We start from the raw sequence: 17,938 nt of genomic DNA, 5'->3' as shown, positions 1-17,938 counted from the left end.
AATGGTAGATTAGTATTCTGTTGATAAATTGTTCTGTACGCGAAGAACAGTCTTGAGCAAGGCAATGATAGTTTGAGTATTAACATTTCTGTTCCTTTGTGTTGTGTACTATAACTTGTGGAATGGACACAGGAAGAAGCCGGTGTTGCATTTGTTAACTTAAAGGCATGGAATTGCAGACATTTTCACCATACCATACAAATATGAAATGACAGGAAACAGAAATCTAGATAGGCTATAAAAGATACATTTAGCCAAAACTCGGCTAACTTTCTGCCATCTTCAACCACATTTGGCTAATGGTCCACCGCAGAGATGTCTATTTCCTCCATATTCAAAATCAGACAATCCTGAAAATGGTGGTATTTTACCAGAAAGATTATTGTTGGCCACGGAGAGCACCTTAAGCCTCGTTAATCGAGAGATTTCTGGTGGAATATTTCCAGAGAGTTTGTTGTTATTGAGCATCAACTTGTTCAGGTAGGTGCAGTTTCCAAGTTCAGCAGGTATAGAGCTGGAGAAACTGTTGTTGGACAAGTCGAGGATTACTAAAAAAGGAGTCCAGCTACAAATCTCCGAAGGAATGGGACCAGAGAACCTGTTACCAGAGAGATCAAGAGTAGTCAAAGAGGAGCAATATTTGAAGGCATCTGGGAGCTGTCCACTGAGATTCATGTTTGGAAGTGAGAGGCTGAGCACCCGGTTCTCGAGGTCGTTCCAGCAACCGACACCAATGAACTTGCAGATAAACCCCATGGAGTAGTTTGAGAAGTTCCAAGAATTCAAATTTCCATTAGGATCCTTAAATGAGTCCTTCAGTCCTTGCAAGCACCTAATATCATCTGATGCAGTAACATTGTGAAGTAGCACTGAAAATGAAAGAAAAAGGAGAAAAAATATTGTAGATTTGGCCATGGTGAAAAAATGAGGAAAGGAACAAGTGGGAAGATTAGTCTAAATAGAGTTTTTCATGAGAGAATACGCGTGAAGAATGAAGAAATAGTCTTTGGTGTGCAAGTTCCAGTCAAGGTCAGTGTTGCATTTTAATTATGTAGTAGTTATGAGTCATTATATTACTGCACTAGTTAAGAAGAGTATGTTGATTAGTTAACTTATATTCGCAATTTTGTAACTTATAATACATAAATATGTCCTTTATGGCCTCAACGGGCATAGATGCCCTTCAACTTTGAGTGTACATAAGTAGACAATTAAATTTGTATAAAGTTGAATTGCCACGTATGATGTGTGTGGCTATTTGTTCAACTCTATACAAGTTTAAGTGTCTACTTGTGTGCACCCAAAGTTGAAGAAAATAAATTCCAAACGAAGCCAAGTTAAAGGACACCGTTTATGTATTATGCCTTTTTTATTTCATGTAATTATTTAGAATACAAAGTCTTTAACCCAAAGCAAGCACTCACAGTCACCAAAATGAAGAAATAACAAAACAGTACATACATTTTCACAATCTAAAAGACATTCACAACCTCTGCTTCAAAACTCTTGAGAGAAAAGGAGCTTGATACATGGCTAGATGCTATGATGTACCCTTCACAGACATCAAGGATTTTCAAAGTTTTCTTCACAGGATGGTGCAAGAACATGAAATCGCCATGGCACAAGAACAACACCTCTCCATCCTCCAAAACTTTCAACATAAAAATTATTTCATTGCACAACCAATCGTTGCATTCAGGAGAAATGTTTATGACAATCTCTTTAACCCATGAACTAGTAACTCCATATTCTTTCATCACCCACACCTCGAAATGAGTACCTGCATAATTGTCACACACACATAAACAGCGTCCATAAACTCCCAAAGTTCGTAAATTTGGACAATTTTTCTCAGTGTACCCTGGAGCTGTGGGGAATGATTCAAACAACTCATTCTCGAAATCAAACGAACATATTAACTCATTTCCATTAGCATCATAAACCAACCAATGAATCTTTGCGTAGAGGTTCACCCCATGTGGCATGAAAGAGAACATAACATGTCCTGCATTTCTCCAATACCCTTTGCCAATTGTGTAGACTTGACCTTTAGACTTGTAATAATCATCATAAATTTTATCTTGGTAAATTCTAACCACTTTGTACTCGAACCTAACAGGATCAAAACCGAAGCCATAAGTGACAATACCATTGGGCCACCCTCTTACCCCTTCAGCCTCTGGAAGAATGATATACTCTGTGGTTCTCGGATTGAGGATGTAAATAGTATCAACACGATGACGATGGGGGAAGTAATTAAAACAAACAAAACCATGAACTGATCCAACCATCCAAAATGGATCAACAGGAAAGTAAAGTTGTAGATCAAGGTCAACATTTGGATCGAGGCAAAATGAATGATCAGTATCTTGATCTTCGAATTTCAAGAACTTTAAGGTATCAGTAATAGAAATCTCATCCAAGCTGTATTGGTTGATTATAATGCCTGCTGGAGATGTTGAACGTGATAGTTTTAAAAATTCGGAATCTAAGGTTAGGTTTAGAAAAGATTTGGAGACGCTTTTGACGTTTAAGAGTGTGGTGGGAGGTAATCTAGAGAGAATTTCAAACAAGATTGGTGATGGAAGATCCATCAGGGATGTTGCTTCATCAATACTCATTTCTTACAACTCTTTGGATAATGAAACATGCACCAGAAATGTTGTGTCCAAAATGTTTTTAACAAGTTAGCTAGCTGAATTGTTCAATGCTTTGGAAGAATATTCAACATTACGTATGCCATATTTATTGAAAGTCAAAGGTCCAAGAAGCCTTTCACTTTCAAGATCAAATGTCACGAGTCTAAAATTTGAGTCATTAGCTATGCTTGCCAACATGACAACTAGAGTAAGGTGCAAGAATATTAGAGATTTTGGGTTCTAATTTCTAGTATTTACAAAAAGATATACTTCTAAAAATATTTGTTGGTGAAAGTTTGTATACACATTTTTTAGATCTATATTTACTCGACTGTACTTGGTCTAGCAGGCTGACCTCATTTATTTTCATTAAGATTAAGATGTTTGAATGTTAATGCAAATGTTATGATATGAGAAGTCCAATATAGAAGAATAAATAAACGTAGTTGTAGAGGGTCGAAATCGAGTAAACGAAGGGAGGTTAATTTCTTTTCTTTTAAATTGAATGGCCGAGATTGAAATCAGTTTAATGAATAGCAAGGGCGAGGATTCAACCACGACATCAGGGCAGTTATCACTGTTATAACCCCCCCTGACATGGGAGAGTGGGCATCCGGAGCCAAACGGGCAAAAAAAAGTGAGCAAAATTTCCAAAAGGGCAACAAAAATTGAGGGTCAAACCTAAAGGGAAACATTTGGATGGAAGGATGGATGTCGTTAAATCATTGGTTGGAAGGTGCACGCTGACATGCTCCTTGTAAGGCGCACGCTGAGCACAACCGTGTTACACTGGAGGCCAGTACAGAAATAAGTGAATTTCCACCGGATGTGGTAATTGAAGGTGATATGGAACAAACAGTAGTGAAAGTTGTGTGCTTAAGTGCATTGTCTGGACATAATAGAGGGGTCAAATCAATATTGGTGAAGGGTACCATCACTACATCAAAAATAATTTTTAGCGGCAATTAAAACTCTTTGTATATGTCCTAAAGCCTTTAGCGATATTGGATCCAATGACAATTAACTAATGCCGGTAAAGATTTTAGCACTCTTTATTAATGTGTATGTTTATTGCCGCTAAAAGTTGTTTTTGTTGGAGTGCATTAAGAATAGGAACCTTCCTGTGCTTATAGACTTTGGGAGTAACCATAGTTTCATGGATGCTCATACTGTCAAAGAGACTGATTACCAAGTTAGTTACTACCCTTTATGAGAGCAACATTAGCAGATGGAAACTATGTGATGTGCAACTCTTCTTGTTTCAGATTCCAATGGAAAATGCAGGCTAGGACATTTCAAGAAGATCTACTGATAATTCCACTAGGTGGCTCTGATCTCGTTTGGATGAAAAAGCACAACCCTACTAAGTTTGACCATGAGATAAATTGTGTTACTGGTGTTGAAGGGCATTTCTGAAGAGGGCAAGCTCAGCATGATCAATAGTGGTGCTATGGGTAAGTTTCTTAAGAAGGGGAATGCTCTATTTGCCCATCTATTCATGATGAACAGTGCAACAGATCAGGATCAAGAGTCGGAGGTTATAGTACTACATGTATTAGAACAATTTATTGATGTGTTCTCTGAGCTTATCCTTACTTCCTATCAGATCTTTAGATCACAGGATTAGTTTGAAGCCTGGGTCTAGTCCATGAGCTTTCAAGATCAATGGTCAAAAGTCTAGAATTTGAGTTATCAGCTATGCTTTCCAACATGACAACTAGAATATGGCAAGGCCCGGGTCAGAGTTATAATCAAACATGACGCTTGAGCGTAGAATAACGTGTAGGAGACGAATTGTCATGTAGGACGACTGTGTCTATTTGTTCAACTCTATACAAGTTTAAGTGCCTACTTGTGTACATCCAAAGTTAAAGAACACAAATTCCAGATAAAGCCAAGTTAATTGACACGTTTGTGTATTATACCTTTTTTATTTCATGTAAGTATTTAGAATACAGAGTCTTTAATCCAAAGCAGGCACTCAGTCACCAAAATGAAGAAATAACAAAACAGTATACTCTAGCACAATACATGCATTTTGACAATCTAAAAGACATTCACAACCTCTCCTTCAAAATTCTTGAGAGAAAAGGAGCTTGATACATGGCTAGTTGCTAAGATATTCCCTGTACAAACATCAAGCTTTTTCAAAGTTTTCTTCACAGGATGGTGCAAAAACAAGAAATCGTCACGCCACATGAACAACACCTCTCCATCCTCCAAAACTTTCAACATATAGATCATTTCATTGCCCAACCAATTGTTGCATTCAGGAGAAATGTTTATGACAATCTCTTTAACCCATGAGCTTGTAATTCCGTATTCTTTCATCACCCATACCTCAAAATGAGTATCTGCATAATTGTCACACACACATAGACAACGTCCAAAGACTCCCAAACTTCGCGAATACCAATACCTTTTCTTATTGTGCTTTGGAGCCGTGGGGAAAGATTCAAACAACTCATTCTCCAGATCAAACGAACATATTGACTCATTTCCTTTAGCATCATAAACCAACCAATGAATCTTCGCGTAGAGGTTCACCCAATATGGCATGAAAGAAAACATAACATGTCCTGCATTTCTCCAATACCCTTTGCCAATTGTGTAGACTTGACATTTAGACTTGTAATAACTAGTATTATCATCATAAATTTCTTCTTGGTAAATTCTAACCACTTTGTACTCGAACCTAACAGGATCGAAACCAAAGCTATACATGACATCATTGGGCCACTCTCTTATCCCTCCAGCCTCTGGAAGGATGATATACTCCCTGGTTCTTGGGTTGAGGATGTAAATAGTTTCAACATAATCAGGGAAGTAATTAAAACAAACGAAACCATGAACCGATCCAACCATCCAAAATGGATCAATAGCAAAGTAATGTTGTAGATCAAGGTCAAGTTTTGGATCATGACAATATGAATGATCAGTATCCTCATCTTCGAATTTCAACAACTTTAAGGTGTCGGTACTACAAGTCTCATAAAAGCTGAATTGGTTGATGATGATACTGGCTGGAGATGTTGAACGTGATAGTTTTAAAAATTCGGAATCTAAGGTTAAGTTTAGAAAAGATTTGGAGACGCTTTTGACATATAAGAGTGTGGTGGGAGGTAATCTAGAGAGAATTTCAAACAAGATTGGGGATGGAAGATCCATCAGTGATGTTGCTTCTTCACTACTCATTTCTTACAACTCTTTGGATAATGAAACATGTACCAGAAATGTTGTGTCCAAAATGTTTTTAACAAGTTAGCTAGCTGAATTGTTCAACACTTTGGAAGAATATTCAACATTACGTATGCCATATTTATTGAATTGAATTTTCTACCTCGCTTTCAAGATCAATGGTCAAAAGTCTAGAATTTGAGTTATCAGCTATGCTTGCCAACATGACTTGGTCTAGCAGGCTTATTGTCCCTAAGAACCAATGCTAATAACTTGGTTAGAATAATTGGGAATGCATGTTTTTTCTTGTCCTAGTTTAGTGATATTTACTTTATGTAGGGTAATGTCAATATACTGCATTACTGCCTATAGCCAGGGGCGGCTCAAACCCGTTGGTGGCCTAAAGCCAAAATCAAACTAGAGGCCTTTAAAAAATTATAAATATTTTTATTTTAAGTCTATTTTTCTAGCTTTTTGAGATGCAAAGTTGTTAATAATTTTTATGTAGTCAATCTCATTTAATAGTTCTTTTTCAATCGATAATATAGCCAAACCACTTAATCTTTCTTGAAACATTGTTGATCTTAAATAAGATTTTATTATTTTTAATTTAAAAAAAACTTCTTTCTGCTGAAGTGGCTATTACAGGAATTGTTAACATTATTCTATAAGCAATGTAAGCATTTGGAAAAGAATCAAGTTTTTTATTTGATTGAGTATCTCAATTAGAGTATTGTCTTCTATTTTTATGATTTTCCTTAACACTTTTAATTCAGAAAATAAGTCTAAACCGTCAATATCGGAGTGAGTATTATGTTTTAAGGAACATTCAAGATTAAGACAATATTTTTTTTTAAATTCTCATCATCTAATGATCTCAATTTTTTCCCACTAAATAGAAAACCAAAAATACTTTCATATACTTCAAATTATTCAAATCTATTTTGAAGTGAAAATATGGATTGATTTACTATGTATTAGAAGTTATCAACTCTAAATGATTCTTCAAGAGATCTTGTGATTTCATTATCAACATTCTCATCAAAATGTTTTTTTCTATAAATTACACGTTTCTTACGAAAGTTAGGTTCTATATTCATCTCTAATGCAATTTTCTTAGCCGAAATCATAGCTTTGAATAAGAGAGATGTAAGACTAGAAAAGAGAAAGGGAGAAGATATAGAAGAGAGGAAGAGGGAGGATAGAATATATAAAAATAAAATTAGAAAAGTATAAGGTAAAAAAAGAAGATAACTTGTATATTAAAAAAAGGTACACAACTTTTTATTGGAAAGTTAAAAGTAATTGTCATATCTATCACTACAATAATGCCGTTTGCATTTGTTGTCTTAATTCTAATTTTTTTTTTAGTTTAGTCCTACCTAATTAACAAAAAAATGGGGCCCCTAAAATTGGGGGCCTAAGGCGAAGGATTTTTTTTAAGCCTTACCAACCGCCCCTGCCTATAGCAAGGCCCACGAGGGGTCGGGGTGGCCTAAGTCAGAGTCATAATCTAACATGACGCTTGCTTGGTGGGCATGGTTAAGAAATAAAGTTGTGACTTTGCTATCAGTTATAGGATTTGGCATAACCAAATTACTGTTAAACCAAAGCAAAGAATTGCAGTTGACATGAGTAAATATATAAAACAGAATGGTAACAATATACTACAGAAGTACAATACACACTTTTTTGACAATAATCTAAAAGACATTCACAACCTCTACTTCAAAATTCTTGAGAGATAAGGAGCTTGATACATGCCCACATGCCAACAAGTTCCCTTCACAGACATGAAGCATTTTCAAAGTTTTCTTCACAGGATGGTGCAAGAACAAGAAATCATCGCGCCACAAGAACAACACTTGTCCATCCTCCAAAACTTTCAACAGATTAATCATTTCATAGCACAACCAATCGTTGTATTCAGGAGCTATGTTTATGACAATCTGTTTAACCCATGAATCAGTAACTCCGTATTCTTTCATCACCCATACCTCAAAATGAGTATCTGCATTATTATCACACACACATAAACAACGTCCAAACACTCCCAAACTTCGTAAATTTGGACAATTTTCTTTACTGTACCCTGGAGCAGCAGTTGGGAATGATTCAAACAACTCATTCTCCAAATTAAACGAACATATTAAATCATGCACGCTGATATGCTCCTTGTAAGGCGCACACTGAGCACAACCCTGTTACACTGGAGGCCAGTACAGAAATAAGTGAATTTCCACCAGATGTGGTAATTGAAGTGATATGGAACAAACAATAGTGGAAGTTGTGTGCTTAAGTGCTTTGTCTGGACACAATAGAGGGGTCAATTCAATATTGGTGAAGGGTACCATAAAGAATAGGAACATTACGGTGCTTATTGACTTTGGGAGCAACCATGGTTTCATGGATGCTCATACTGTCAAAGAGACTGGTTACCAAGTTAGTTACTGCCCATTGTGAGAGTAACAATAGCAGATGGCAACTATGTGATGTGCAACTCTTCTTGTTTCAGATTCCAATGGAAAATGCGGGCTAGGACATTTCAAGAAGATCTATTTGTAATTCCACTAGGTGGCTATGATCTCGTTTGGATGAAAAAGCACAACCCTACTAAGTTTGACCATGAGATAAATTAGGTAACTGGTGTTGAAGGGCATTTCTGAGAGGGCAAGCTCAGCATGATCAATAGTGGTGCTATGGGTAAGTTTCTTAAGCAGGGGAATGCTCTATTTGCCCATCTATTCATGATGAACAGTGCAACAGATCAGGATCAAGAGTCAGAGGTTATAGTACTACATGTATTAGAACAATTTATTGATGTGTTCTCTGAGCCTAAGTCCTTACTTCATATCAGATCTTTAGATCACAGGATTAGTTTGAAGCCTGAGTCCAGTCCATGAGCTTTCAAGATCAATGGTCAAAAGTCTAGAATTTGAGTTATCAGCTATGCTTTCCAACATGACAACTAGAATATGGCAAGGCCCGGGTCAGAGTCATAATCGAACATGACGCTTGCGCGTAGGATAACGTGTAGGAGACGAATTGTCATGTAGGACGACTGTGTCTATTTGTTCAACTCTATACAAGTTTAAGTGCCTACTTGTGTACATCCAAAGTTAAAGAACACAAATTCCAGATAATACTTGTGTACACCCAAAGTTAAAGAGCACAAATTCCAGATAAAGCCAAGTTAAATGACACGTTTGTGTATTATACCTTTTTTATTTCATGTAAGTAATTAGAATACAGAGTCTTTAATCCAAAGCAGGCATTCAGTCACCAAAATGAAGAAATAACAAAACAGTATACTCTAGCACAATACATGCATTTTGACAATCTAAAAGACATTCACAACCTCTCCTTCAAAATTCTTGAGAGAAAAGGAGCTTGATACATGGCTAGTTGCTAAGATATTCCCTGTACAAACATCAAGCTTTTTCAAAGTTTTCTTCACAGGATGGTGCAAGAACAAGAAATCGTCACGCCACATGAACAACACCTCTCCATCCTCCAAAACTTTCAACATATAGATCATTTCATTGCCCAACCAATTGTTGCATTCAGGAGAAATGTTTATGACAATCTCTTTAACCCATGAGCTTGTAATTCCGTATTCTTTCATCACCCATACCTCAAAATGAGTATTTACATAATTGTCACACACACATAGACAACGTCCAAAGACTCCCAAACTTCGCGAATCCCAATACCTTTTCTTATTGTACATTGGAGCCGTGGGGAATGATTCAAACAACTCATTCTCCAAATTAAACGAACATAGTAACTCATTTCCATTAGCATCAGAAACCAACCAATGAAGTTTTCCATATAGTTTCACCCCATATGCCCAGCATCCAAAACATAACATGACATGCCCTGCACAACTTCTCCAATACCCTTTCCCAATTATGTAAACTTGAGCTTCAGACTTGTAATAACGAAAATCATTAGTATCACGAATTTCCTCTTGATAAATTCTAACCACTTTGTACTCGAACCTAACAGGATCGAAACCAAAACCATAAGTAACTAAATTAGGCCACTTTCTTACACGTTGTGGCTCAGGAAGGATGATATATTCTCTTGTTGTTGGATTGAGGATGTAAATACTATCAACATCACCGAAAAAGTAATTAAAACAAACGAAACCATGAACCGATCCAACTAGGAAAACTGGATCAGCAGGAAAGTAAAGTTGCAGATCAAGGTCAACAATTGGATCATGATCAAAGTTGTTATCGACTACGAATTTCAAAATCTTTAAGGTGTTGGTCCTATTAGAGTGGAATTGGTGGATGATGATGCTGGCTGAACGTGAAAGTTTTGTAAATTCGGAATCTAAGGTTAGATTTAGAAAAGATTTGGAGAGGGTTTTGACGTATAATAGTGTGGTAGGAGGTAATGTAGAGAGAATTTGTAACAAGATTGGAGATGGAAGATCCATCAGGGATGTTGCTTCTTCACTCATTTCTTACAAAAGTCTTAGCGCTGATATTTTGGTATTTATAGCAAGTGGCTCGATCGGTGAGTTTGATCAGAAAAATTATTCATATTTCAACTCTTATCTTCTATATTTAAGTATAATATTCAAACAGTTTTCCGGTCAAACTTGTACAGCACGCATTCAGTTATGTTTTGACAACATGACAAGAGTAAGGCGCAAGCATATTTGAAATAAAAAAACTATTAAATATTGTCTTTAATTTGACTATCGATTAAATAAAAAGAGAATCTTAGCAACTTATTTGCAAGCAAAGCTCATTTATTAATTTCCAATTAGCTTAAGTTTCCATCAAGAGTACGTTCAGTGGGTCTCATTAATGGTAGAATAAAATATATCTCGATTGAACTAATATATACAATTTTAATATGATTTTTATTAACGAAAAAGTATGTGATTACATAATTTTTATTCTTTATATATATATATATATACACTAGATTTACATTTTAGGCTTTCAACGTATCAATATGTATTTAATATTGCACTACGTCATACTAAGTGAATGGCCAATCTATTTGCCTTCTTTCTTGTTGGGCATGTAGTGACGAACGTTGTATTCTTAAATTGTTATTAGGCAATTTGTTAGTAAGTAATTGTGCACGAATTAACAGTTTGTCCTCTTAGTTATGTCGTGTCATGAACTATATGTTCCCTTTTATTATTTGAAATTCAGTGTACCCTGTATTTGAATAACTTTATATACACAAAAGTAATGCCTTCTGTGGTAGCTGTCTGGTGTTTTTCATATCATCTCCTTTTCCACCAAACCTAAGAATTCGTCCAATATAATTTTCATTAGGAACTGTATGTTCCATTTTGTTTTTTCTTGTTTGATTTCTTATAATTTTGGTATTAATCAAATCTCACCTAATACTTTCTTGTATATGTCCCGGTACATCAATCTGGTTGTTCAGTCATGACCTGCACTTTTTTTGTTGGAATAGATATTCCTCTAGATAGTGCAATGTAGATTTTGCCATGCGAGAAAGCATGTTGTGGTAGGTATACTCTTACATTTGACATCGTTTGACCTTTAGCCTTTTTTAATATCATCATTGCAAAAACATAGACGTATTGGAAATTGTTTCCGAATAAATTTAAAAGAGTATCCTTCATTTTCGTGGGGGGAGGGGGGTGATAGTTGTATTGTTGGAGTAAACACCTGGTTTGTAGCATATTGACATGTTGTTTTTTCTGCATGTATTACATTCTTATCAGAGCCTCTACAAATCAATCATGTCCCATTGCATAAGCCATTTGAGGGGTCCAATTTTCTCAGCAACATGATGGGTGTATTTTCTTTCAAAACTAACCTAATGTATAAAATTAACAAAATTATCAATTGTTATGTATATGTAATCGGGTAATTCTTTTCTTCTCTTTCGTGCTATGAAGTATCACAATAAGATAACTGTAAAAGTTAGGATGAATTAGACAACGTACCTATGCGGCAGAGTCCATTGGGCGTTAAGGTTTTAGGTATAAATACAATTCATATCTTTATTGAGGTCGATTCTATGTAGTCTTGCACGCTACAACCTAGTATAGCTCGGGCACGTTGTTCTCCACTACACACTTCAAGTCGTAAGCAGTATCTATTTAAAAAGGGGAGTCATTTAAAAGTTAAAGTTAATTTGTTTTCTAATTAGTAAATGTAGAATCGATTTTTTACTAAGTCTAACCTCATTTCATGCTTGTATTTTTTATGAGATTAGTTAATTGTATCACCCATTTTGAGTGAGATGTGCTCGGTGCAAATGTTTTGGGAACTTAGAAATTTTAGTATGCAATAACCCAACAATGGTTACTAAGTCTAACCTCATTTCATATTCTACATTTCATTGTCGCAATTGTTACACGATACAATATGTTCTATAACTTTCACTTTTTTGCTGCACTTTTTGCAAGACGAATACCACGGCTCATCTTTATTGAGTATGTCTATAATTGTTGCTTTGAACTTGTACAAAAAATCCTACACATCGCCAATATATCATATTTGTGATTATATTTTGAATATTAAAATGGTTATTATTTTTAGAGAGTACAAGTATAGGATATATAGTATATACTTGTGAATCAACTAGCAATCAATCCATAATATATACCAACGGAACTTCTATGGCCCTTCTCATTTCTTTACTTGGTGTTACCATAAAATCATAATTTTTGGCCTTTATCATTTCACGCCTGTATTTTTGATGAGATTAGTTAATTGTATCACCCATTTTGAGTGAGATGTGCTCGGTGCAAAAGTTTTGGGAACTTAGGAATTTTAGTATGCAATAACCCAACAATGATAATAGAACAATTGTGTCCTGTTATAGGAACTTTAAAAGTAACCTGTCTACAATGCAAAAGTATAGTATGTACATTAGTTGTGACAATCGGGTTTAAATAACATTGCAAAGCATATGTGTGATTAATGTAATGTATCAGGTCTGTGGATTTTTGAAACTGTGGATTGGTCAAGACGATACTCATGGAAATGATAGATATTTCAAAAGTGCCTAGCATGGCAAGAGCTTGTTTCAAATTTGAAACAACAACTATACTCAGTTTATTATAAAAACACAAAGTAGTCTGTCAAATACTTTTATAGATTGAGATTCTAACGTCACATAAGTCAAGTATAGGTTTATCATCTTTCATCTTTTCTAGAAAAGCACCATCATTTTTTGCAAAATCTTCTCATAGAGTAACATTTGTATTCTCCATGCTGGGGCGAAATGTGGATACTTCACCATATCTCTATATTGGTGGTATTTTAGGCATCTTCAAAACATACTGCTCATTTGTAACAACTATCTCCCGTCTCTTGCTATATTCTTTTTCAATGAGAGGATTCATTGAAACTAAAATGCAAATCAAATCTTAGAATAGGTAATGTAAATTAGTGATAGCGATTACGTAATGGAGCATGAAATTAAATAACAAATTTTTTGGATGGATAGTTACCTAGAATAGCACCATTAGGTAATTTATCGACATAATCCAATGATACAAAGCCAACAGAGAATATGTGTGTTGAAACCTCAATGTCAGTCGCCTTTATGATTGTGTTATCTGTAAATGCTAATTCAACTTCTTTATGTACGGAATAGTAGTTGGGGTTGACGCGATCTAAGCGTCTTTTAGCAATGTAGTAACTCTTATTTGGTTTCAAGGAGTCCTTCCATGTTTCGATATGTTTATTAAATAGTGTTGCTTGAATTTTTGTACCTAGTATTGTGCAAAGGGGTAGGAGTATAAGTACAATAAACATGAACGATAAAATAATAAGGTAAGTAAAAATGTAAATGTTATTACCTCTTCATTAACTAATATTATTGATCTGAAAGTCCCTTCATGCCTTGAATTCTTGTTAGGTATTATTGAACCCCTTCAAATCACAAAGACTCTCATCACCGAATTAACGGACTATTTTTGTATCTTGTTTATCGGTACATTCCATTTTGCTAGTTCAATTTCAATCGTCATGTGGGCTGGAGCTTGATGACTACCATTGGGCGACAATGTTAATTCTAGGCGTTATTGTGTATTAGTACCATTGATGAGGGCGACAAATGGTCGAGATCAACATGATTAGGTAGGGATTTGATGAATAAAAGAGGGTATCATTAAGATGTAAAGTGCGGCTAAACTAAGGTTAGAAGTAACATATATATGTAAAGTATGTGTTTAAAATTGCCAAGGGACTGTATATGGGCAGGTGAACCAATAATAGGTTGTATAAGTAATGTTTCATGGGGAAGAAACAAAGTTGATTAGTGGTGTAAAGTATGTGTTTACAATTTCCAGGGGACTGGATGCAAGCAGGTGAACTAATAAATATATATTTGCATTAAAAAAATATTTATCTCATAAAATTAGCTATTAAATAAATAATAAAAATTAAACTAATACAAACTTAGACTGACATTATTACAAGTCATATGAACTTTTCTTTGTCTAAAATACTGAAATATTAAGAAATAGTAAATAAATTAAACAAAAGGGCAATGTTTACATAGTAATAACTATTTTGAAGAAAACTTTTTAAGAGTCTAAATCACATAAGTAGCATTGATAAATAAAATCATTCTTTTGTCTTGATCATCAAAAACAAATCGTGACAATTCTCTAAATTTTGGAAAAAGATATTTAGAAGCATATATCTACGTCACAAGAGAAGTTGTTAACAAAAACAAATAAATTTAGATTACATCATGTTAACTTCATATATTGGAACATTACATACTAATGTATATATTAAGCAAAAAAATAATATTTATATCATAAAAAATATATTATTTTCCTCAAGTACTCTAAAAGGTAGTATGAACAAATGTTTTTTGTGTCTTCTCTGAAAAATCATGACTTTTCCGAGAAGTCACAACACTTTAAAAAAAGACACAATTTTTTTGAAAAAATCACAATTCTTCGAAAAAGTCACAACTTATTGAAAATGTCACAACTCTTTGGAAAAGTCACAACGCACCGAAAAATCACAACCCTTTGAAAAAAGTCACAACTTATCGAAAAATTCACAATCTAAGTTAAAGATATTATATTTAAAAAACAATTTGAAATATCTTATATATGTTATAAACATATATCATTTATAATTTATTTATGAAAATAAAAACGTTCAAGACGAAGATATTTATGTCTCTTTCTTATAGGCCAAAATAGTAAATTTTGAAGCTTTATTTGCAATAAATTTAGTGCTTGAAAGTTCGGTATTTTTTTTTAACTAAAAAATTTGAAAGTTCTATAATGTTTGTTATTTTAACTATTTTTCATTTTGGATAAATTATTATCTATTTTCCCTCTTTAAAATGAATCATTTTTTAATTTTTTGTGTATGATTATTAACTAAACCAAGCCCAACTGAAACCATTAACACAAACCGAGCTATTTGCTAAAGTTCCCCAATATATATTATATTTAACTTAATTTTAATAAGTTAACAATCAATTAATTTAATTTAATTTTAAATTTTAACCAATAATCCACCCAAATTAACATGGGTACACCCCTTGCCTAGAGTCCTAAACAGACAGTGGAAAACACGTTTTGGATAAAGAAAAAAGAGTACATTTTCCATGTTCAATCATTCCAGTAAATTTTCATGATTTCAAATGTTGGTTGATTAATCCCTCTATTACATATTAACTGAATTGTGAGAAAATATATATTGATTAAGAAAAACATTCAATAGTATAATTTATCTCCCACAAAATATTGAACTTTATTAAAGGAATACACAAATATAAAAAAAATTCAAATATCCAAAAAAAAAAGCCCAAAAATTGAGTTAATATGGAATGGTAAGAGTATGATTTAGAGGCTCAGATCTGCAAAGAGATCAGGACGAAAGAGAGGCGACCACGCCATGGCTGCAAAATCACCAGTTCTCAGGTGGTTTGCCAAGCCAAGATACGGATCGGATAGTCTCCATCACCGATCCAGTTAGCCCAGAATTCAAAGAAATCATCATCACCGCCTCTAATTTTTTATGCAAAATCAACCAACATACATGCAGAGAGTAACAGAGACAAAAAAGACCAGATTATTGGCAAGTTGAGGAATATAGTAGTATATGTATATTTGCCATTTCAATGATCCAGTAATTTCCCAGAAATTAACATGAATCCAAGGGTTGTTGCTTCTTCTTTTTTTTGGGAAAAAAGAAATCATTGACTAAACAAGAGAGGGGCAACCACCCTTGTTAAGAAAATTCCTAATTTTTTTTTCTGTGCTAACTTTTTCTTTGCTGGAAAAGTTGTTTGGTTCTCAATACACACTTTTTTAACAATAATCTAAAAGACATTCACAACCTCTGCTTCAAAGTTCTTGAGAGAAAAGGAGCTTGATACATGGCTAGATGCCAAGAAGTTCCCTTCACATACATTAAGCCTTTTCAAAGTTTTCTGCACAGGATGGTGCAAGAACAAGAAATCATCGCGCCACAAGAACAACACCTCTCCATCATCCAAAACTTTCAACAGATTAATCATTTCATAGCACAACCAATAATTGTTGCATTCAGGAGAAATGTTTATGACAATCTGTTTAACCCATGAATCAGTAACTCCGTATTCTTTCATCACCCATACCTCAAAATGAGTGTCTGCATTATTATCACACACACATAAACAACTTCCAAACACTCCCAAACTTCGTAAATTTGGACAATTTTCCTGAGTGTACCCTGGAGCAGTTGGGAATGATTCAAACAACTCATTCTCCAAATTAAACGAACATATTAACTCATTTTGATTAGCATCAGAAACCAACCAATGAAGTTTTCCATATAGATTCACCCCGTATGCCCTGCATCCAAAACAGAACATGATATGTTCTACACTATTTCTCCAATACCCTTTCCCAATTGTGTAAACTTGAGCTTCAGACTTGTAATAACGAAAACCATTAGTATCATCATCGCGAATCTCCTCTTGATAAATTCTTACCACTTTGTACTCAAACCTAACAGGATCGAAACCAAAGCCATAAGTAACTAAATTAGGCCATTTTCGTACCCCTTGTGGCTCAGGAAGGATGATATATTCTCTGGTTGTTGGATTGAGGATGTAAATACTATCGACATCACCGAAAAAGTTATTAAAACAAACGAAACCATGAACCGATCCAACGAGGAAAAATCGATCAACAGGAAAGTAAAGTTGTAGATCAAGGTCATCAATTGGATCATGATCAAAGTTATCGACTACGAATTTCAAAAACTTTAAGGTGTTGGTTCTAGAAGCAGTCCTACTAGAGTAGAATTGGTGGATGATGATGCTGGCTGGAGATGCTGATCGTGACAGTTTTGTAAATTCAGAATCTAAGGTTAGATTTAGAAAAGATTTGGAGAGGGTTTTGACGTATAATAGTGTGGTAGGAGGTAATGTAGAGAGAATTTGTAACAAGATTGGAGATGGAAGATCCATCAGGGATGTTGCTTCTTCACTCATTTCTTACAAAAGTCTTAGCGCTGATATTTTGCTATTTATAGCAAGTGGCTCGATCGGTGAGTTTGATCAGAAAAATTATTCATATTTCAACTCTATCTTCTATATTTAAGTATAATATTCAAACAGTTTTCCGGTCAAACTTGTACAGCACGCATTCAGTTATGTTTTGACAACATGACAAGAGTAAAGCGCAAGCATATTTGAAATAAAAAAACTATTAAATATTGTCTTTAATTTGTCTATCGATTAAATAAAAAGAGAATGTTAGCAACTTATTTGCAAGCAAAGCTCATTTATTAATTTCCAATTAGCTTAAGTTTCCATCAAGAGTACGTTCAGTGGGTCTCATGTGTATACGTTCAGGTAAGGGAATGCACCAAGCTCAAAAAAAGGATCTTTAGCCCCATTTCTCGTTGTTTTTCTGAGTTCATCGATTATTTTCATTCTCTTATTAATTTGATCTAAATATCATGTTTACGACCTTTATCTTTCCAAAAAATGCCTTTGAGGTAGAATAAAAGATATCTCGATTGAACTAATATATACAATTTTAATATGATTTTTATTAACGAAAAAGTATGTGATTACATATTTTTTATTCTTTATATATACTAGATTCACTACACGTGCGTTGCACGTGTAGGTTAAGTCCT

At 34.4% G+C, this 17,938-nt stretch overlaps 4 protein-coding genes across 4 annotated transcripts; all 4 read right to left on the bottom strand.

The window, feature by feature from the left end:
- Window positions 1–282: 282 nt before the first annotated feature.
- Window positions 283–919, bottom strand: LOC125809475 (probable inactive receptor kinase At1g27190). The gene has a single exon (XM_049489103.1). The coding sequence runs from the start codon at window positions 913–915 to the stop codon at window positions 283–285; it is 633 nt and encodes a 210-aa protein (XP_049345060.1). The 5' UTR covers window positions 916–919.
- On the bottom strand, window positions 758–10,291 carry LOC125809476 (F-box/kelch-repeat protein At3g06240-like). The gene is made up of 3 exons (XM_049489104.1): window positions 9,530–10,291; window positions 7,509–7,901; window positions 758–871 (listed from the first exon to the last, which is right to left on the bottom strand). Exons 1-2 carry the CDS (start codon window positions 10,285–10,287, stop codon window positions 7,520–7,522), a joined length of 1,140 nt encoding a protein of 379 aa, XP_049345061.1. The 5' UTR covers window positions 10,288–10,291; the 3' UTR covers window positions 758–871; window positions 7,509–7,519.
- Window positions 1,449–5,884, bottom strand: LOC125809472 (F-box/kelch-repeat protein At3g23880-like). The gene is made up of 2 exons (XM_049489101.1): window positions 4,704–5,884; window positions 1,449–1,490 (listed from the first exon to the last, which is right to left on the bottom strand). Exons 1-2 carry the CDS (start codon window positions 5,832–5,834, stop codon window positions 1,473–1,475), a joined length of 1,149 nt encoding a protein of 382 aa, XP_049345058.1. The 5' UTR covers window positions 5,835–5,884; the 3' UTR covers window positions 1,449–1,472.
- A 5,817-nt stretch (window positions 10,292–16,108) lies between the features above and the next one.
- On the bottom strand, window positions 16,109–17,289 carry LOC125809471 (F-box/kelch-repeat protein At3g06240-like). Its single transcript, XM_049489100.1, has one exon. It carries the CDS (start codon window positions 17,283–17,285, stop codon window positions 16,128–16,130), a length of 1,158 nt encoding a protein of 385 aa, XP_049345057.1. The 5' UTR covers window positions 17,286–17,289; the 3' UTR covers window positions 16,109–16,127.
- Between the last annotated feature and the right edge of the window lie 649 nt (window positions 17,290–17,938).

This window comes from Solanum verrucosum, unplaced genomic scaffold (genome assembly GCF_900185275.1).
Source record: "Solanum verrucosum unplaced genomic scaffold, falcon-dt-bn FXZP01000062.1, whole genome shotgun sequence".
Classification (NCBI taxonomy): domain Eukaryota; kingdom Viridiplantae; phylum Streptophyta; class Magnoliopsida; order Solanales; family Solanaceae; genus Solanum; species Solanum verrucosum.
This window is presented reverse-complemented; position numbering and strand designations above follow the sequence as displayed.